Source organism: Gymnogyps californianus, chromosome 11 (genome assembly GCF_018139145.2).
Source record: "Gymnogyps californianus isolate 813 chromosome 11, ASM1813914v2, whole genome shotgun sequence".
Classification (NCBI taxonomy): Eukaryota; Metazoa; Chordata; class Aves; order Accipitriformes; family Cathartidae; genus Gymnogyps; species Gymnogyps californianus.
Genome location: NC_059481.1, coordinates 22,989,702 through 23,011,650, shown reverse-complemented (window position 1 = coordinate 23,011,650; position 21,949 = coordinate 22,989,702). Strand labels below are relative to the sequence as shown.

The 21,949-nt window shown below is 55.6% G+C and overlaps 1 protein-coding gene across 2 annotated transcripts in view; it reads right to left on the bottom strand.

Moving 5' to 3' along the window:
- CORO2B (coronin 2B) overlaps positions 1 to 20,140 on the bottom strand; it is a 45,183-nt gene extending 25,043 nt beyond the window's left edge. The window contains exons 1-3 of one of the 2 annotated variants that reach the window (XM_050902938.1): positions 20,094 to 20,140; positions 12,816 to 12,905; positions 6,422 to 6,488 (exon numbers count right to left, since the gene is read on the bottom strand). In XM_050902938.1, coding sequence (XP_050758895.1) covers positions 6,422 to 6,472 — 51 coding nt within the window. In that variant the 5' untranslated portion in view covers positions 6,473 to 6,488; positions 12,816 to 12,905; positions 20,094 to 20,140. The remainder of the gene's footprint in view (positions 1 to 6,421; positions 6,489 to 12,815; positions 12,906 to 20,093) is intronic. The other variant, XM_050902939.1, reaches the window with a different exon arrangement.
- Between the last annotated feature and the right edge of the window lie 1,809 nt (positions 20,141 to 21,949).

Sequence of the window (21,949 nt, the reverse complement as noted above, 5' to 3'; positions counted from 1 at the left end):
TTCTGGTTTTGGCAGCCGGCGGAGGCTTTCCCGCACAAGAAATAGCTCCTTCTGTCACTTGGGAGAGCTGGGGACATGGGGGGGCTTGCGGGGGTCCCAGCCCCACCGGCTGCGGGGAGCGTCAGCCTTTGGATGGAGAGGGTGCTGCGGTGCGGGAGGAGCGGGGAAAAGCAGCTGGCGGGACAGTTTCAGGCTGACGGGGGCTTTGGGGTTGAAAAATAAAACGCTCAGCGTCCTTTGCCCCTTCGTCTGGCTCTGAAGCAGGCTGCTCCTGCCGGCGTTTTGTCCCGTTGCTGGAGCAAGGTGCTCAAGAGGCGGGCGGGCAGGAAAAGTCCACTTTCAAAACCTCATCTCCCTGTCTGGTCCTTCAGCAGATGGCTTTGGCAGAGGTTGCGTTCTCCGGCTGGAAAGCGTCCTGGGGAAAGCAGCCTCTTGCTCTGCGGTGCTGTTCACGCCTCCGGGTTTGGCACGTGGAGGTGCCGCTGGCTCCGGCGGGATCTGCCCACCCGGGGCTGCCACGCTCTGCCCAAACCCCTCTCACCGTGGAGCCCACTGGGCTGCAGGAGGCATTGCCTACAAATAAAAACCTAGAAAGATATTCTGGCCAAAAAAAAAAAAAAAAAAAAAATCACCAGTTTCCCATTGCATTATCCCATTTGGGTGTCCTTGTGAGTGATGTTTCAGTTCTGGACTGAGGAAAACTTGGAGGAGCCCTTTGGTTTCTGCTGGCAGCCCATGGTGGCTGCAGCAATGAGCCCGTGGCAGCGCCGCCGGGGACACCACGGCTCCGATCCGGAAAGATTTCCCTGGTGCCCGGCTGCTCCTGAAGGATGTGGACAAGAGCGTAAGCCCAGGCGCAAGGCCACCAAGGGACCTCAGGGATGCCAGGAGGAAGAAAGTCAATGAAAAACCAACGTGTGAAGGGTGATGTGCTGCCCTTACGCTGCAAACAAGGCGCCGACGGGTGGCACGTGGGAGGTCTTCCCAGCAAAATACATGGTTTCACAAGAAACACCACTTTATGATGGAAACCTGTTGAAAACAAGTCGAATTTTCTAGCCAGGAGGATGAAAATCTCTTATCCCGCAGCCTCTGCAATCCAGGGTAGAGGTATAGTTTCAAATGGGAAATAGTTTTGTTATTTACTTATTTATTTTCCCTCCGCGTGCTGCTTTGCAGAGTCCTTCGCTCCCCAGGGTTTCCAGGCTCGGAGGGGGCACGCTGGAGTTCGACGCTGGACAAACATCCTATTTCCTGGCCGAGCCAGCGAAGGCTTTTGAAGATGAGGAGGGGACGGAGAGGAGGGGGGATGCGAGGATGCTTCGGACACCGGCGGGATGCAGCTCAACGTTCCCCTCCGGCACCGAGTGTTTTGCAGGTGGTGCTGACATTTCCCAGTCGGGAGGAAAACAGCCCCTTCCCCAAAGGAGCTCGACTCGGGCGAGACAAAGCGGGAGAGGAAAGGCTGGAAAAAGCGACCCAGCCGCGGTCCCACGCCGGCCCCTCTGCCCCGCGCTTCCTCCCGAGGGGGACGGTGACGGTGGCCGGGGGTTTTGCACGGGTGTTTGCATGCGGAGACCGAAGTGTCTCATGTCCCACGGGGTGTGGGGAGAGGTGGCCGTGATCTGGCCGTGGTGGCATCGTTGTGGCAAGCCCTCCATGTGCCAACGGACAGGGACTTTCCCCAAAATGTAGAGAGAAATGTTAGATTTGCTGTCTTCCCCTTGAATTTAAACCCTTGCTCCATCTGCATTTCAGCAACCGTGGAAATGAACAGCATTTCAAACTCTTGGGGTTTTTGTTCCAAATTTCTTTTCCTTTTTCTCCTCACTTACAAGCTATTTGCAGGGGTTTTGACTTAAATTTTGCAAAATTGTGTCTGTTCAGAACCTATCATTTTCATTGCAAATTATTTTCCCCCTACGAATACCCTTCCCTCTGCTCTAGAACAGAAAAATGAAAAAACAGAAACGGGGTGAATTCAGGGATGCTTGTGAGCCCCCCAGCCATCACCCTGCAGCCGACAGGCACGCTGCTGCCGGCTGCTCTCCGGGAAGATGGAGGATGCTGGAAGACCAAAAAGTCCTGCTAATTTTAGCTCCTGTGTGCCGCTTGCCCCGGTGCACTTGCATGAAGCCGCAGGCGTCCCTGGAGCCCCGGTCGGCCCCGGCTCGGATCGAACTCCCGGCAGCGAGGGAGCAGCTCCTGTCACCGTGCGATGTGCCACATCCAGCAATTCTGGAATTTATTATCCAAAGCATTTGCTATCCTACAATACATAGTTTTTATGAAACTCGCTTTTTGAGTAATTCTCTACGTTCTGCTGATGCTAATGGGCATTTTCGTTTTTCCATCACATCACTCTCAATGGCTCAGAGGCATTAAAAAAAATATTATTGATTTATTGGAGTAATTTCCATCCATCTCCAGAATCAGACTAATGTGCCACCATTTCCAAGGTTCATTCTAGTTCTGCATTATTCTTGGACTCTGGTTTTTCCTTTCATTACAGAACTCCTCGCTTGTTTTAGGTTGAGCAGAACTTACACGAAAAACGAGAATACTATAAAGCACTTTGAAGTGAGGCAATAAAATAAATCACATCCCCAATCACGACATTCAGCATCAACGTTAACCTCATGAAACAAGCAGCAACAGAGAAATTCTCCGCTCTGCTCCAGCGTTTTTAGGCTCATTGCAATGTTTTACTTATTTAAGTGCTTCGGGGGAAGAGCGCGTCCCAAAATCCCACGCTGGAAGGCGGAAATCTCCTTTGTAACAACAGTTGGTGCAGAAAACGGGTGAGCCGGGAAGCCCCGAGCAGGGATACAGGCCAGTGCAGAGCGTCTCTTTCCCCTTCCTCTCCTTCCCCTGCTCCCCCAGCAGCCCTGGGGAGGGGAGGGCCGGGCAGCGCTGCCATCCCGCTCTTCCCCTCCAAACAAAAGAACAAAGCAGCTTATTGAGGTTTCACAATCGGAGCAAGGATATCTGCCACCGCCGGGCATCCGCGCCGAGCCGGGCGCTCAGGCTGGGGGGGAACATCCCTCGTTTAGCAAAAATGTTTCATTGAAGGAGAAAGGCAGAGGAACGCCGGAATGTTTCTGTGCGTCGTTGCATCATTTTTTGTGCTGTTCCTCAAAACCAGAGGAAAACACACAGACCTGGAGGCGGGGAAAGACCCCAGGGACAATATTATAGGCAAGGAGCCCGGCGTTTGCAGCTCGGGGTGAAGCCTGCCACGTTCCCTGGCACCTTTGCAGCGTTGCATTAATATCTTACCCTGACCCTGCTCCACTGCAAAAGCAGATATGGGGAGAAGATGGACAAGAGCATGCCAGGTAGGTCGGTTAGCAAGAGCTTTTCCATATGCGATAGGGCTGGATTCAGGCGACGATGCTGAGCAGCAGCTGGAGCCCCATACCAGGGAAGGGACGGGCAAGTTTTCCTCTCTGAGAGCGCAGGCTGGTCCGTGCGTGGAGGTTGCAGAGAGCTGACTTCCCGCTTTTTCCCCATCTATCCCAGGAGGTGCAATACGGCATCCCATATCACAGGGCTGACACATGAGCAAGAAATGGAGGCATCTGCCCGAGCGCATGCGGGGAGCTCCCCAGGACGAGGAGCAAAGCAACCCAGCGCCTGTGGAGGGGTCAGAGCTGTCCCGTCCTGGGCAGCCTGTGAGCTCCTGCTTCTTGCTGGGTGGGGAAATAAGCTTTTAAGTGGGTGTTTCAGGCCTCCGTTCAGTTTTATGGCAGAGAGCAGCTTCAAGAGCTATTGCATTAAAAACCCAAACCAAAGGACTTTTTGTTTTGCAGGTTTTTCTCTAGGACAGAGGACTGGTACCCGCCCCGCAGCCCCCATCAGCCGCGCAGAGCAGATGCCGTGGGACAGGCGGATCTGACCCACGTGTCCCAGCAGCACGCACAAAACCCACGGGGACCAGCATTCCCCTGGGAACGGCACTGCCATCCGCCTGGAAAAAAAGAAAAGGAACCAAGAAGCAAAAACTCAGCCTCTCTTTGGAGGCTTTTCTGATCTGCTGGCAGCGCCAGCCTTTGCCTACCAGCAGCAGCAGGACACAGCTCTTGTCTCAATGTGTTTATTTTTAAATGCATCTTTTCAAGCATCGGGAGTCTTGGCAACAGCAGCCGGGAGGGAGAGCTTGCGCAAAGAGCCCCTAACGCTGCAATAGGCAGTTACACAGCACAGTGGACTGTAATCCCTAAAAAAAATCCGTATATCCTATATATAGCACTGTTTAATCTGCCTCAATCAGGAAAGCTTTCAGAGAAATGAATTTCTGCTTTCACCTGTACGAAGCAGTCATTTTGGGGGGTTAGCAATACCCGCCCCCCCCCCCAGCCCCGGTGCAGCGGGAGCCCTTTCTCCTTCACACTGTGCCCCCCAGCAGCGCACTGGTGGGGTGACAAGGGGGCTGTGGCACCTACAGCAGACCTTCGGGTTGCCGCGATGGCACGTAGCATCTCCCACGGCCTTAGAGAGGTTTTTAATGGGAAACCAGCGCTCTTTCATCGTCACTCCCCTATTTGGTGTTCTGCACGTGGTTAAGTATCAGGGTTATGGTTGACTAGCAAGAAAAAGATATTTGCATGAAAAAGTGTGTTGGGAAAAGGAAATGCAACACTCATTGTTTGCCTAGAAAATCTGGGGCTTTCAGGAGGGGTTTTGTGGCACTCCAGGAGACAGTGCCTTTCCGAAACCACATTATTCCCTTTTTTCTTGCCTCCTCCTGGCGCACGCAGAGGTTCTGGTGAGCATTCCCCATTGGGGGCTTTCCAGTTAAAGTCAAGGCACAGTTTTGCATGAAGAAAACCAAATACGACTGAAACCCACCCCCTCATTGCCCCGTGGGGTTATTTTCCCTCTCTCCTCTCCGGAGCCAACGTTGCCTGCGCATCCCTGGGAGCCGCTGGGCAGAAGTTATTTTCCATCAGAAAGGTCAGCGGTGCTCAAGTTTGACATTTCAAGAATCGATCAGCCATTAAGGCAACCAAGTGTTACCGGGCAAAAACAAGAGCTGCTTTTTGGCAGGTCTTAACCGAGGAGATGGCTTCATTTGTAGGTAGCACAGGGCTGCCCGATCCCCCCCTGCCCTTGCCCAGGGACAATCCTCACAGCTCCCTCATGCAGGGAGCAAGGAAGAAAACATCAGAATAGCTCACCAGGGCTTATTTTAGAGGAAAAAGCCACTACCAGACTCGCTGCCATGCCACACTCCTGAGCATGCTGCCATGTACCTTCCAGGAGAGAGCCATCATCCCTGAAGTCCCCGTGAGGCAGGCACAACCCTGCTCTGGTCCCAGTGCTCCTCCACATCTGGTGAGCATCAGCACTGGGGGATTTAGGAGCCTCGTGGCCGAGGGGGGATTAAACCCCTTCCTGAAGGACGTGGTACATATTGGCCATGGGCTTGAGGGGGAGCCCAGGTCCCGCCACGGCCAGAGGCAGGGGACCTGTGCCCGCAAAGCACTGGGATGAGCAGGGCTGTCCTCATAGCCTAAACCAACGCTGGCAAACAGCAAAACACCGTCCCTGCAATCACTACGTGGTGGGGGAGCCCCCGCAAAGCCACCTCCCCACCCCAACCCCGTCCCCGCTCGCTTTGCTTGAGCAAAGCCAATATTTTTTTCCACTCGGGAGGGAAAATGCACAAGCAGGAGCCGGCAGAGCCGCTCGTGGGCTGCGGCAGGACGGTGGCACCCCGAGATGTGTCCTGCCCGGGCTCCTCCGGACACAGAAGATGAGACCTGCTCAGTGCATGCCCGGTGCATTAGTAAAGCATGTATGTAGGATTTATGCTGCTGGAATCCACTCTCTAAAGAAAAGCTTGAAATTAAACAGCTATATTTTGATAAGATACCCAGCATTGCCAAAATTAGTCATCAAATGCTTATTGTTCCATGCACATTAGATTAGAGCCAAACAAATGCTGATTTGAATCTCTCCAGTACTCTAATGCTCTGATGCTTCTCAATTCAACCTTGAAAACGGCTTTTGTTCACTTTAATGGCTTTCATGCTAACGAGGCTCGGTAAGATTTAACATTTAGGCACATCCCGTTCTTCATTTTAATAACAATTCCGCCACAGAGAGCAACACATGTTCGCAGTGTGCAGGCGTAATTCAGCCACCAAACGTGTCTGAAAGTCCAGATTCAGCATTGCTGCAGGATTGACGCTTCGGCCGGGGCACCCGGGCGCGTTTGCAGCCCGAGCTTGCCTTAAAAGCAGACGGGCTAAGAAATGCCGAGTCTCCGGTGTAAATTAAGTGGTTTCTCTTTTGTGCCAAAGGACCTTCAGAGCAGAGCCAGCCAGTTGGGCTCTTGGCTCGCTCAGGCTCAGCTGCTGTTTCTATGCATCTCTCTGTCCCAGCCTTATTAAAATGCCCTGCGCGGGACACTCACCAGGCTGCTGTGCTTGCTTCCCAGAACGCTAGACTTGTGGAGGTCTCTCATTGACTCGACAAGAGCTCTGTGCAGAGAGGGAAAGCAAAAACATTCAATTCACCATCCCGGGAGGCTGAGATTAAACACACAAACCCTTCCTGCTTCTCCGCGCTGCGGCGTTGGGCAATGCATGGCAGGATCTGACCCCCGCGGGGCTGCTCCCGGGTAATTTTTGCACGAGCCGGAGCATCGCCGGCGGCAGGGCGTGAGGCTGAGCCCCCCGAGCCACCGGCAGCAGCCATCACACCGACCCCTGTCTCCTTCTCCCTGGCGACTGCCAGCCCCGTTTGGGATAATTACGCGTTGCCGCCTACTTTCTCCTAGAGAACAAAGTAATTCCAACACAAATAGTTTTTGCTCCTGAGACCGTTAGCAAATGGAAGCATTTACGTACACGGCACATTACCTGACTCATACACAGCTAACGTGCTCGTTAACCTGTCCAGAAACCCTGGGATCAGCAGCGGGATGTAAAGCAACATCTATTCATACGTCCAGGTAAAGTTTGCCGGCGAGTCGGCTGCTTGCTCAGAGCCCCCAAAACACCGGCGTGGGCACAGCCGCCCCTCGCCTGCCGCAGCCAGGGCAGGATCCGGCCCCAAACCCTGCACGGGGACAGCCTGACATGGCAGCGGGGCTGCGGTGGCTGTGACAGGCGAGGGGCTGCTCCGTGCAGCCGCCCCAGGGCAGCCCCTTCCTTGGGGAAACACAGAAGGGGGGAACGCTTTTTTGCTGGATATTTTCGGTGCAACCGACTTCTGCAAGCACCAGAAATGAGGGGTTGCAGTGAGCTGCGGGGAAAAGCTGTTTCACACGCTGCCATGGAGCAAACTTTTAAAATGGTGCACGTTCGAAGGCTTCAATTTTAGAATTTGTGCTTCGCTGCAAGAAGCCCTTGCTTGACCTTTGAAAAAAGGCGGTTTGCATGAAATCCCGCACAGGCTGATGGACACAGCTTGTTGACGCGTTCCCAGCCCGTGTCCCCCCCGAGGAGCAGCCCCAGGCCTCGGGGACATCGGCCAGAGCCCCGCACACCCATACCACCCTGACAACATGCAGCAGCACAGCAGCGATGATGATCAGAGCCCCGAAACCGAGTCCTGCCGGCCTGAGAAAGTTACAGGGGCCAGAGAGGAAGAAGGGGTTTAATAGTTGTTTGAGGTCGGTTCAGGATCATATACTGAGCACTAAAAAGCAGATTATGGGTATTTACGAGACTGGCAAAACTGCACATCCCATTACAGAATAACTATGTCGATAATGAAGAATAAAGCTCCCCATTAAGCCTCCATGCAGCTATTATGGTTTGGATGGCTCGATAGTTATGACTCCAAGATAACATCAGTGGTGCCGCAGGACCTCATCCATCTCCCGCTGCTGTGAGAGCACGGTGGCTCCCGGGCCGGGGCTGGGGACGGTCACAGCTCTGCTTCCCCCCCAGCGCCGGTCCAGCCAAGCCCCTGCAGCCCCGTGCAAGCCCCTCCACGGCTGCCCACGGGCAGAAATGCCACCTGGAAATGCTCCATTGCCAGCACCAGGAACACAGTCCCAAACACCATCAGCATCCTGATGGCGCTTTCTCTTTCAGATCAAGTTTTTCCATGCATATTTCGAACCCTCAGTAAAAAAATTATTGTACATATCCCAAATTAGTTATAAATGTTCAAGAACAGAGAAAAGAGTCTCCTCCTTGGGAAGAAGCTTTTTTTCCCTGGTCCTGATATGGGTTTGATCCCCATGAAATGCTGGTAAGCAATGGCATAATTTTTGCTTTATTGACAGAACGTGGAGCCCCCGGGCACTGCGCCGGGCAGAGCTCAGCAGCCTGCAGAGCGGCGGGCACGCCGATCCTCGCCCCTGCCAGCTGATGCCGCACGAGGCAGCATCCCTCGCTGTGTGCCCGCGGCAGGATGAGGTGCCATCGGCCCTCTCTTCTCTCGGGGGGAGAGGTGAATCAGCCATGCAGGGAGAGGGTCCTCCTGTTCCCTTCTCACCCCACCAACTCCGTTTTCACCATCTCCTGCCACGACATGGTGCTGGAGCATCTGTCCCACGGCTCGTACGTGTTCGTACCACTGACGAGAGACCCCATCCCCACCAACCCCAGCAGTCCTTTACGCATACGGAGTCCACAGAGCAGTGGAGAGCCCTTCAGCCTGCTCTTGACAACACTTTGGAGACCCAAATCCTACAGTAACCAGCAAAGCTCCTTGTTTTCTCCTTATTTATGCAGCTGGCTGATGGCACAAACAGCTGGAGCGGCAGAGGGAAGCTGAGCGAATGGCTTCAGCTCTGCACCCAACCACAGGAAACACCTTTGGGCTCTAATAAACACCGGAATAAATGCACTGAGTGGGACCTCAAGAAAAAGCATGTTCCTATAAAACATGCTGTCATGTTCCCATCCCCTCTGTCCCGCTGGGCTTCACCCTGCCCGGCAGAGCTGGGCAGCAGCGGTGGGGACAAGCTTGCAGACCGCAGGGCAAAGCTAAAAACTCTGCTGGGGGGAAAGTGGAGGTGGCTGGGGGGAAAGCAGAGGTGGCTGGGGGTCGGTGCGGAGCGGAGCTCAGGTCTCAACCCATACAGCATCCCGCTGGCAGCTCCCTACCAGCAGCAGCAGCCCAGTTCATGGGCTGCTCCACAGCTGGGGACGCTGCCAGCCCGTCGGAGGGCTGTACGCTGGCGTGTGGGACATCGGCAGCGCGGGCTCGTCAGAGCACACATTGGGTTAAAGTCGCATTAAAAAAACAGACTTGGGGTTTGATGCTGAATTCACTGTGCCCGTACCCGTGGGGTTTTGCATTTGCCTGTTCGCTATAGCAAATGATGAGATGATGGATTTAATTGCCTTGCAGTGCAGGAGCACCAGCGCTGACGTGGCCTGGCTGCCTCCTCCACGGGCGGGCTGGCACCGTCCGCTCCTGCTGCGCCCCAGGAAGGTGCCCCCCACCAATGCATCCACACACCGAACCTCTCCCCCCGGCAGGCACGGCAGCAGAGGGGGATGGACCCTGCTGACACCGAGCCCGACAGCGAGATACAAGTGCTGCAGGAGCGGTGGCTGTGCTCAAGGGCTGCGTTTGGGCTGCCCCACGCTCAGCCCTGACCCAGGGAGCAGCACCGGGCTGCCGTGAAGCTCCGCAGGGTGATGTCCCCCTGCAAGGAGGTCACGTTCGGGTGGGCAGGCAGGAGCCTGGGGCATCCCCTGGGCTGGCTCTGCCCCACGTGCCCGCAGCCCAGAGCCCTGCCAGAGCAGCCCCAGCGAAGGGGGCCAGGGACAGCAGCACGTTGGGACGCTCCAAAAGGCGATTTCCAAGGTTGCGCTGCAAATCCAAATGCCCCTGCATCAGCTTTGCTCTGCACCGGCCCTCCAGCGCTTCAGCGGGTGCTCTGCAGCAGCTGGCACCGACAGGACAAGCAGCACCCTGCACCCCGGAACAATGCTATCATTAGATTTATGATGCTGTGATGATATTAGTACTGGGGCAATGTTCTGGCAGAGGAGAGACCGGGGCCATCAGGCAGTCGTACAGCCCAGGGCAGAGCTCCCAAGGGGCTGACATCCCCCCACGGCAGCACTGCTCTGATTTGGTCCCCCCAAGTGGGGCTGAGCTGCCAAGAGCCAGAGCAGATCTCTGCTTCTGCACCCATCGGGGCGGTGGGTGCACCCCAGCTCCCTGACAGTGACCCCGGAGCAGGGCGGGGGGAGCCCCGAGATGGGATTTTTGGCAGGCACGGTTTGCTTTGGGAAAGCCACTTGTCCTTATGCACAGACAAGAAGAGGCTCCATGTTTATCCAACTTGCAAAGAGCAGTAGACTGATTTTACAAATATTCAGGATTAATCCCATGGTCTAAACAAAGGACAAAAGACAGATGAACATTTCTGAAGCGATATCTGCCAGCTGAGTTTTTTCCGGCCTGGAAGGAAGTGACTGGGATTTCCCTGGAGTTCAACTTTTCAATGATTTCTTCTTTCTAGAGACCCCTGACTGCCTGGGAAGAGCCTCTCCTCTTCCCAAGCTGCTGGGAAAAAAGCACCAAGCGAGGCCAGATGTCTCCTGGCCATGGGGCCGGGCTGTCACCGCGAGTCCCCATCCCTCCTTGACCACGGCGCTGCTTCCCACCCTCCCCGGGCACTTCCCATGGTCCCACAGATGTCACGGACCGCCTGGGAACGATGCAAAAAGCATCCCTGGCACCAGCATTTGCAGTACTGGCGGGGGCCCCATTTTGGACCATCTTCCCCCTCAAGAAACCTTCCGGGGGAGGCAAACCAAACCTCTCCTGGGCCCACGTGCTGAGAAGAAACACAAATCTCACGTTCGTCAATAAATTCTGTAAACAAGCACAATTTTCCTCCCACTCTGTTTCCCAACTCCTTCCCACCCCGTGAAGCTGGCGGAAACATCCTGATGAAGCACAAAGCATTTCTGGCCCCCGGAGCTGCCCTGGGTCACCGACCACAGGATTTTACCCTCCTCCCTCCTCCAGCTTCTTGGAATAATGTTTCCTTGAGGGCAAAAATATTGCGTGCTTTTTCTCAACTTGAGAGGTTTTTAGGAAACTCAGAGAGGGGGGAAAAAGTCTCTTTTCACATGTTGAGATGAGCGGGTAACCAAGCCAGGCGCTCGTCCGTGAGCGTTATTTCACATTGCATCACACGTCATCAAGAAGACAGAGTCGAGAGACTTGGTTACAACAGTTTTTTTCCAGCCAGGATCCAGCAGTTTTAAGCAGAATAAGAGGGGCTGCCTGTATAACAAGAGAAAGCCCCCGGTGGGAGGATGCCATAAATCCAACCCCTCCTAAACTCACCTGCTCTTTAATTGTAAAGAGGTAAAAAGCCACACGCACGGGTATTAAAGGGCTGGGGGACAGTGGGGACGCAGGCGGCTGCTCGACCCCACGGGTAAGAAACTGCTTGGGAAGATGCTATGGGTGGGTGAGGGTAAAAAAATCAGGGCAAAAAGGACTGCTGGGAGCACTAATATTTCTACTTTTGTGATAGCCTGAAAAAAACCCTTACTAAGCCTCAGCTTTGTACGGGACATGAACCATAGAAACTTATTTATCCTGGCAAACAGGGCTTCTCTAAAGCAGGGAGATAGTGCACGGGTGAGCAGCTCAGACACCTCTCCCTCACTTGGCTGTTTTCCATCCAAAAACCCCAAAATGTTCCCCGGGAATGAGCAGCCTGGAGTGCTCCTCGGGGCATGGGGCAGCATCCCGCAGCCCAGGCTCCAGCGGCTCCTTTCCCGTCCCAGCCGCTCCCGCACGGAGCCATTCGCTCCTGGACAGCTTACAAAACCGCAAGGGTTTTTTGGAAGTTAATCCCAGTTGGGGGCAAAAGTTTTCCAAAAGAGAAGAAGGAAAGGAAGAAAAAAAAAAAAAAAGAGAAGAAAAACAAACACTATCTTCTAAATATTTCAGGCTTCAGAAACCCGTTTCCTGGCCAGTGCGAGGAAGTGCCAGAGCCTGGGTGGATGAAGGTCACAGGACGACTGGGGCCGGGATGCGGGAGGCACCGACCCCCCCGCTGCCAGCCCCGCGCGGTGCCCGCCGGGGAGCTGGAGCCCGGACAAGCCCTGCCTTGTGCGCCGGCTCCCAGGAAGAGGGAAACCATCCACAGAAGCGAAACGGAGCCTTGTTCTTCAGGCACAAACAAGAGCGCAGGGAAGCTCACGGAGGAACGGTTGCGATATTCCTCCCCTGCCCTCTGATGTGCATGCGTTCGCCACAGCCTCAAATCTCGCCTTTTCCCTATTTTTCCTTGTATTTTAGCACACAGTGCTCTAGAATCAGGTTTCTTTGCACTTAATATAATTATGAGAGCAGCCAAAGCCACTCTCTTTGCCAGAGGTTCGCAGGGAACTGACCCAGAGCTGTGAACCCCCCAGGAAGGTGCAGGAGCCGGCGCTGCGCAGGCTGAGCCCGCACGGGATGCTCGCTGCACACCGCGGCCTCGCCCACGTTCACCCAAGCAATATTTCTGTACGTTCAGCTTTTTGGCCACTTGCTTAAAGGACTCAGCATTTCCACAAGGACTGAGTCTTCCATGGATCTGCTGTCATCTGACGTACAGAGCTTCTTGGGGATTACCGGGTCAAATTTTGGGAGGAGGAGAGCTGCAGCAGCTGCTGCACTCCTCTTGATAAAAAATGCTTTTCTGGACACGCAACCGCCTGCCCAGCTATCTGTAGAGCAATTGGGGATGGGCGAGAGGGGCTGCTGGTGGCAGACCCCCACCCTGGGCATGGCACCATGTCCCTGGGCTGTTTCCATCCCTCTCCGGTCCCCCCCAGGGCCACCCCGGGGTCCGTCGGGGCGCGGGCACAGCGCGGGGTCCTCACCTGCCCTGCTCTGCTCCGCGGGCTGGTCGGGCGCCTCCTGACACCCAGGAACAGACGCGGGGCTCAGGGAAACGTGGGTGCTCCTCGACCCTGGAAGAAAGGGAAACCCTTTGGTTACAGCAGCACCGCTGCCACCTGCCCCAAGCCCCCGCCGGGCACAAAGCCTGAACCTCGGCTTCACCAAACGCACTCGAGACATGCCGGGTGCCGACATGCACCGGGGTGCAACCGCCGGTGCCAGTGCAGCTGCCAGCAGCTAATTCCTAATGACATTGGGACTAGCTCCAGCCCCCTGCTCTTGTCACCGGCCCCCAGCCCCACACGGTGAAACTGCTGCTTATCCCAGCTGCGAGCAGAGATTTCATAGCGTGGGCTGAGCAATCCCTCATTCACTGGGGGGGATATCGAGCCCCAAAGCACCCAGTGCAGAGGCTCTGGGTGCTGGCAGCCAGCACAGGGATGGCCCCAGCCACGGGACCCCCAAGCACCATGGCCGCACTCCCGGTGCCGCTGGCATGGATGGGTCAGGATGTAGCCCCCATCACTCTGGAGCCCCCCCCAGACCCTGCGAGGGCCAGTGTGCCTCGGGGCGGGCATGCAGAGATGGTCCTGTGCACGAACAGAGAGGCCATTATTCACTGGGGAATTTATAGCAGCTATTGTACAGGCGGAGAGCAGGGATGCTCAGAGCGGAAGGCAACCAGGGCTGGGCTGTCCGAAGGGAAGGCCATGGCTGCAAAGGGACCCTCATCCACGCATCGCTAACGACTCGGGCTTCAGTGACAGCCCCAGCACCCCTACAACCCCCGGGAACCAGCCTTTTAGGTCCTTCTCGTTACCAAAACCAAATGGCATTAACTCTGTGACAGCGATGCCCGGTGCTGGCACCCCCCTGTCCCCAACACAGGCACGTGCACGTCCCCAGGCTGGCCCCAGCAGCTTCCCCGGCTGCGCCGTGGGGCTTTTTGGTTGGAGTGCGGCTATTCCCCACCCTTCGGCACAGGAGGTGGGTGAGGATTTTTCCATAAGGCCCAACAGCTTGTTCGAGGGATTCGCACAGCAGGTTGTCAGCGGAAGAAACCAGCACTCCAAGAGGGGGAAAATCCGGGTCCGCATCCCGGCGGGAGGACGGGGGCTGTAGTCGGCACCCAGACGGGGAGAGCAGCGCATTGCAGCTTGCAGGCACAGCTCCCGTCCCGGTGCTGAGCAGGAGCAGGCGCTTCCTCCGTCGTGCTTTTACGTGAGCGTGGAGCAACAGGTTGGAAAGCTTCATTTGTGGTGCAGCGCGGCGGCTGTCACCCTGCCCCGCTCGAGGATGCTTGGGTTTCCCATCAAGCAGGGTCTCTGTCATGCTCACCAGCTGCACGCCATAGCAGGACCCCAACCTGGGCTCGGGTCTGAAGGGTTTAGCCCCGTTTCTCCGCTCTCTGCAACTCGAACGACGTTTCGGCTGCTCCAGCACCGCCCCGGCACGGCCTCTCCCAGGACAGTTTTGTTCCCAGGGCTTTTCACAGCAATGCTCGAGGCTCTGCAGACCGACTCTGGCCAGAGAGCCGCAGCGAGGGGGCTTTGCCAACAGCTTTGCGATGAACAAAGGAGCGCGGGATTTCTGGGAGCTGAGCTTGGCGCTGGTCCCCTCCCAGCTCGGGAACGATGGGATTCACAGATTTGTGGGGGACTCTAGCAGCTGGCTCCATCACGCAGATTTTGCTTGCTGCCAGATTTGGGTAATTACACACTGACTCGGGAGATAGGAATCCAGGATTTGACTCCTTCGAGCTCTCTTCTAGCTGGGTAATGAATTGAACTATTCATCATTTGATAAAATTTCCATGAAAAGAAGAAGAAGAAGGGGGGCGGGGGGGGTGTGACCCTGCGTTGCATTTGCAGGGTATGAATTACAGCACCCGGCGAGCCTGCTGGCCACAGACAGGCAATATTAAAGCGCCAGATTAATGCTGCATTGAATCTCAATTAAAACTCATTAAAAAGCCGCAGGCCAGACAAGTTGCCTTTGATGAGAGTAATACTTCGTGAAACGGGGAGCTTCCATTTTTAGACTCAAAGCGGCCCGTTATGCTTGTTCCCAACCCCCAGAAATCCCAGCAAAGCTAAAGATTAGTGAACATCGTCCCTGTTGGAGACAATGGGACTTGTTCTGTACTTTATTAACAATTCAGTACTGACTGCCTTGTTCCATCCCGGCCCAGCTGGTAAGCAATGTGACCTCCTTACCTCCTTCCAGCTGCGGCACCACGCACCATTACGTGACCTCCACCCATCAGGTGCTGCAAAGCAGCTCCTCCAGAAGAGCCACCATCCCTCCATACCCGCCTCGGACCCGCCTCGGGAATCCCTTTTGCCCAATTACTTATTTATGAGCAACGTCTGCCTGGGCAGCCCAAACGAGCGAGGCTTTTCCAACTGCCGCGTTGCTGAACCCCACCTAAAAATAGACGGACTTTAAGGCAGCAAGAGGCAGAGAAAGCCTCGCTCCTCCCGTGCCCTCCGTGGGTTGTTTCTGCCTTTACTGCTGCCTCCGTGCCCCTCTCCCACCGGGAAGAGCACCTGCCCTTTGTCACAGCACTGTGCCAGCGGCTCCCTGTGACACTCGGTCTCGCGTGGGGACCCGGCCCCGCTCCCCGGTGCACAGCCCCGGCTGGGTTCGGGGTTACAGGGGCCCTATTGATCTGAACACCATGAGCAAAACCCCATGCAATGATAAATCCCGTTAGTCTATTTTCTAGAGATGTTGGTTAGCTTGCACCTAAGCCATTAACGTGAGTTTTATTAATAGTATTTGGAGCCGTTTCTCAAGCATCAGAGCACACACAGTGCTCCATCAAATTCCTTTTTAGCGAACCGCGTAGAGAAGACGTCACCCATTATTTCTCCAGAAATAAAGTCAAGCTGTGCTGTCCAAAGCCTAATTTCCGCAAAGCCATTTTCCCTGATAACATGGCCCAGCGCCTTCAATCAAGCTTCCTATTGATTGAACCAGTATCAGCTTTTCCATGGGATCAGCGTTTGCCCCAGACACTCTAAATCTGCCCTTACCGCCGAGGCAGAGGACACTGCGACTCGGCATCAGGAGCGTCATGGCGTTGTAACCATAACCTCCCAACCAAGGGCCTCTGCCGTAATCACTATTTACCCGTGTTAGGGCATCATTTATTCACGTTTGATCACGTTTGATTTACTTTTGCTCACGGCAGGCCATAGTTGCAATTTCCTCTCCGGATTTTAGTTTTGACTTCATCTGCTTGCTGAACTATGAGGATGAGCTGTTAGTTAGGCAGCGTGGCTCGATGACTAATGCCAACTGATACATGATAAAGCCAGAGGAGACCATAGGATAATTCAGGCTAATGCATGCCGTGGGACCTCCCAGATGGCATCCTCTTTTAAACTGCGTCTTTTCGAAAAACCTCCTGTCATTTTAAAACTATATTCCCAAAATTAACATGCCCCCAGGCCCCCACTAACTTGTGTTCATGGTTAATTATATTTAGGGCTTTGGAAACAGCCTCTGGCGATGGGTGGGAGCTGGAAGCACCATTGCTGTACCAAGGGACTTCTGCCATGCCTCTGCCTGCCAGAATACACCCAGCACAACCCCTGCTCGGAGGTTAAATTTGTCCAGCCCTTCCCTGACCGCAGGATTCCCACTTGGGTATCCCCAAAGATCCCGTTACCCTTTTGATGGCAAATAAATGCGGAGAGCCCAGCCGTGGGCTCTTTTCCTCCCGCTTCTGTTCTCCATCCTGTGAGTCACATCCCTTCTCCTCCGAGCCCCGCACCACCCACCCACCATCAGCCCAGCTTCGTGTTCTTCCTGCTCGCTGATATAAAGCAGAAAGTCATCCGGGGTGAGGAATTACTTATCCAGCCCTGGTAAACCACAGCCGTCGAGAAATTCCCCGTTTGCCGTGAGACCCGGGCCTGTCAGCACTGCTTGCCTATTGCTTTTGCAAGCAGACTTGTCCAGCTCCGTAACACGGACTCTTTTCTTTATACATAACGCATTTGGGCTGGTTTTTGGTTTGCAAGGAACAGAGACCAAACCTGAGCCCCAGACCCTCGCTGATCTACAGCAGGGATGAAGGTGCCCCTGATTCCTACAGCACCTTCTCAGCTGAAGGCCACCAGCTCGCTGGCTCTTACTGCAGAGCCCGGAGAAAGCTCTGGCCAGGCAGAGCTGGTGTGGCATGGCGTGGCATGGCACGGCATGGTATGGCATGGCGTGGCATGGCATGGCATGATGCCAGGGAGGCGTGACAGAGTTTGAGCAGATCCCCGAGCGTGAGGCATAGGCTCTTTTTGCATTTCAATAAGTCCTTCTCCATCCCACCTAAACTCTCCCGGGTAGCAAAATCCCCCCAAAAGAGCGAGGTCTGGGGATGCGCTGCGGCTGGTTGCATTTCTTCCTGTGGGAGGGAAGGGGGAGGCTTGGGACACGGATGAAACCAGCTTGTTTCACATACTGACAGCAGATATTTCTGCCCCCTCCTTGCCTTCCCCAGCTCCCCCCCACACACCAAGAAAAGCTTTTTGTGCCTCCCCATGCCTCGAGCTTGCACTAGGACAGCTCTGCCTGGCATTAGGTATCCAGACCCGATTTTCTAATCAATTTTCCTCTAAGGATGAATTGCTCAGGAATATTTGCAAAGTTTGTAAAATCCTACCCGTGGCTCCTGTTTCCAGCACCGCCTGGGAAGTGGCCCCAGCATGCAAGGAGCTGTTGCAGGAATGCCGTAAATGCCTGTCCCTGACAGCACTAGGAGCTGTGGGCTTTACTGGTTTTAGACACCCGCTGCTGGGCAGGATGTGAAGACCCCAGAAGTCCCCTGGGGCTCCCCCCTTCCCCTGCCTCACTGTGGGAACACATGCGTTTTCCGAGTCCCCAAATCCCTCTGTTCCCCCCCACAGCCTTGTGTCACCGGACCCTTCCCCGAGTCCCCGCCTCGCACTGACTCCTGGCAGCCAAGAACACACAGAAAAAGCATCTCCTCTCCCACGGGTGCTCGTACCACTTTCTTTTTCCCTCACCACATCAGCCTGGGCCGTGCATGCCAGCCTCACGCCCAGGGGATGGACCGGTGAGTTGAGGACGCATTCGCCACCTCGGTGCTGGGGTCCGTGCCCTGATTTGCCTGGCAAGACCCCGGCGCCGATGCCGTGGCAGGTCAGGAGCCTGCTCTTGGGTTTTCTTTACCTTGCATCAGGATAGTTCATATTGCAGGAAATAAAATCCATAGGGTGTATTAGAGCTTTACAGTGCTTTAGCAAAAGCATACTTTGTGCACAACATAGATCTTCCCAGTTTGCACCTCCATTCCCTGAATATTAACAGCAGAGTCCTTCCCTGTCCTACTGAAGGTGCTTTCCTTACAGCCCTGCGGCCTTTTCTCAACGTAGCTCTGAATAAATCTATTTGCACTCAGAAAAAAATCTGTTAATGAGCACTACAAATTAGTCAGCCTGGCTTAAAGCTGTGACACTTGATATCAGTGAGTTTGTAGTTCTTTTAACCCAATTGACCTTTCAGGTCCGTCCATAAATCCCTCTCTCAGCACCCAGAAGAGCTGGAAACACACTTTTTCTTGAACACAGATGCTGGTGGGTTTGTCGAGCTGGCAGGGGCTGCGGGATGGCACGACACAGCACGGGGCGTGCGGAAATACCCAACAACAAACGCAGACACTGGTGACCGCCCCACAAAAGCCAGGCAGGCAAAATACAAGTTACTTGCTAAGGACAAAGACGGGCGAGAGTGATTGCTCCCCAGCAGCATCTGCACCGGGGAGCCTGGGCACACACCAGCGTCAGCTCTGGAGCTGCTTCAGGCTCTTGGGATGTCCCCAGCACGCCCATGCCAACACGTGTGCCCCCGCTGCGTGTCCCCCTCCTGCCAAGGAGGCCAGTGACATGTGGGGTGAAAGGCAGCAAACAGAGCACAGCTACCGCTGCCCTCCCTGGACACGTCCCGCCTCGGGGCTTGGAGAAAGACCCCAACAGCTTCAGTCCCGTTTGCTTCCACTCTGCGTGCACCAAGCTAGTTAATTCGGTGCCGTGCCCAACGCCCCGGCAAGTCCGCGCTATGGCCCCGGGAGCTGTGCCACAGCCCCGATCAGCGGTGTGGCACCAAACACCCGCAGGGACCCCATCAGTCCCATTCCCTGGATGGTGATCCCAGCCCACTGAGACCCTTCCAGCTATGGCCAGACCCTGCCCGCCGCGGGGCCAGGCAGCCCTTCGCTTGGGGGGGCTTCCCGAGGCAGGGGGGCTGCTGTTTCCCCTCAAACGTATGAACAATTAGACTCATCGGCATGACCACATCCTCATGTTGGGGCCACGGAGTGAGGAGGAGGGCTTGGGCCAAGCAGGTCCAGCTTGGACTGCTCTGCTCCCAAAGTCCCATGGCTCCCACAGTCCGGAGGTGGCACTTTTCCTCCCGACGTTGCCATATCACGCACTAATTCAGCAGGATGCTGCGTGCTCTGGACCACCCCGGTGGCAGATTCACCCTGGCACAACCCTGACCCGCTGCGGGATGGGGCGAGCGGGAGGTGATGAGCTCGGCTCCCAGGATCGTGGGGACTGGGAGAAATGGGAAACAGTCCTCAGAGAGCATAAACCTTCCCCACCGCAGCACTGGCAGCAATCTGGGAGAGCGGAGCGCTAAAGCTGATCCAACAGACAGTTAGAGGGCAGATTTGGGGGACCCAAGCAGCTCCGCATCGCCTCCGACACCCAGCAGCTCTGCTCGGGGTGGGTTCGCTCAGCCGTCGCCGAGCCCCTTCCACCCCGCCGCCCCCCTCCTCCCGCTCTTTAATCCCCCCCCAGCCTCATTCCCGAGGTTTCTCCCCCCCCCAGAGAAGCCGGCAGCCACCTGTAGAGATCTGGGCAGCATCTGCCGAGCGGCCGTGGAAAGCGGCTTATAGCGGGGTGCGCCCGCGGGGGATGCTCAGCCCTCCCCCGGCCCTCCCGGCCGGCTGCTCCAAGGGTTAAAAATGCAGCACGGCTACGAGCTGGAGGGGCCGAGCAAGCGGGAGACGCGAGGAAAACAATAAAATACAAGAAAATACAAGAAAATAAAATGCAATAAAATAAAATAATAAAGAAAAAGTAGCAACCTGGGCCGGGGGAGGCGGTGGCCGGGCCCCGCTCCGCAGCCCCCCCCCGCCCCCCCCAGCGCGGCACCTTGCGGGCAGCGGGGCGGGGGTGGCAGGTCGCGGGGCCGGCACAGCATCCGAGCCGGGGAAGGCAGGTCCTTACCTTGGTGACAGTCATGCGGGAAGTCGCGGAGGGGTGAGGGAGCTCCGCGGGCGGCGGGGGGGGGGGGGGGGGGGGGAGCGGGAGATGCGCGGGAAGGGGGGGGGGGAGAGAGAGAGAGAAAAAGGGAGGGGGAAATAAAAAAATAAAGAAGAAAAAGGACGCTGGGGGGGGGTGGGGGGTGAGGGACGCTGCTGCTGCGTTTTCCCCGCAGAGGAGCGGGAGGCAGCGGCCGCAGCAGAGCGGGGAGCCCGCAGCCCGCAGCCCTCCGCCGCCCGCCCGGGCGAGCAGCAGAAGCGGTCGGTCCTCGGTGATGTCAGCCCGCGCCGCCGTGACGGAGCAGCCGCCTCCCGCGGGGGGGGGGGGGGGGGGGGGGGGGGAAGGCAGGGAGGGCAGGCAAAGAGGAGGGGGGGGGGCTGTGGGGGGGTGTGGGGTGAGCGGGACGCGGGTGCCGCTCCGCTCCGGGGAGAAAAGGCCATTTTTTAACTCTTTGCCCACTCGAGTTCCCCTTCCGCGGGGGTAGGAGCCGGGCAGGCACCTGCTGCCGCCCCCAGCCCCGGGATGCGCAGGGGGATGGCGGCCCCCCTGCACACACTCCATCACCGAGGTCCAGGGGTGACCAGTAAAGACCAGTGTGCACACACTGGGAGCGCAGTAGCTCTCCTCTCTCCAAAGCGATGAAAATAAATGCGGGTTTCTGGGCACTGACCAGACGACAGAGCTGCGTCGCCAGCTTCTGCAGGGTGACTGCAACCAAGTCACATATTGTATCATCGGCTTTCTGCAGCAGGAGCTGGGGATATGCTGCAGGGCTCACACTTTGCTGCCTGGTCCCTCCTGGCTGGGCATTACGGTCCTATAGCATCCGTAAGCATCCATCCATGTTCTTGTTTCCCTTCACACACAACGTGACTTTTTTTTCCCCCTATTATAGGCAGTGACAAGTGACAACACCAGAGACCACTGCTTTGTCCCAGAGCTGTCAGTTCCATTTTCTAGGCGAATGAAGGGCGGCCCAGACTGGAGGTGGCACTCGGATGCACAGGGTTACTTAGGACTCTGGCATCCCACCGTGCGCCTGGGTGCCCGGGTACCTCCACAGACCGGGGCCCAAACAGTCGCCATGAAGTCACTGATGAGGGAATAAAATCTGCGTAATTTTATCCCGCTTCCTCTTCTCACCACCAAGCAAACTGCCCTCCTGACGGCACCGACTCAAAATAAATTCGGGAGTGCAGGGTACCAGGAGGCACTGAAGCATCCCTGCTAGCCATGGCCTGCATCACCTGGCCTTGCACCCTTGCACCCCCTTGCCTCAGCCACAAAACACAGGCATTTTCTCACATTTTTAAAGATCCCCATCATTGGAGATGAGAGAAGCAATACTTAGAAAAAGTAATATTTTAGCTCGTTGTCTCCTAGTCACGTGGAAATGAAAGCAGCAGGATACAGCCCAGGCACGGAATTATCCAGCCGTTAGATTAGATGTTGCACCAACTTATTTTATTGTTGCTGAATTGAGAATACTTGAGGCCAATACCAAATGCATTTCCAATTCCCCTTAAAGAAAAGCACTCTGCCAATAAACAAAGGATTTCCTTTTTCTGAGGAGATTATTCAGCCAAGACTCTGATGAAAGATTACTGAGTTTTATTCTAGTGCCGAGCCTTCCCATAAAATATCAGTGGATCTGATAACAAGTGAATACCGAGAGTTGTAAAAAAATGTCTGTCCTCTGATATTCTTCTAAAAATCAGCTCTGTTTTTAAAGATAAACCCTGTGCTGTGAGCTGGACTGGAAACTATGAGAAAGGTTAATGCAATTAATGTAGAGCTAATGACATTAGCCAGCAGCAGAA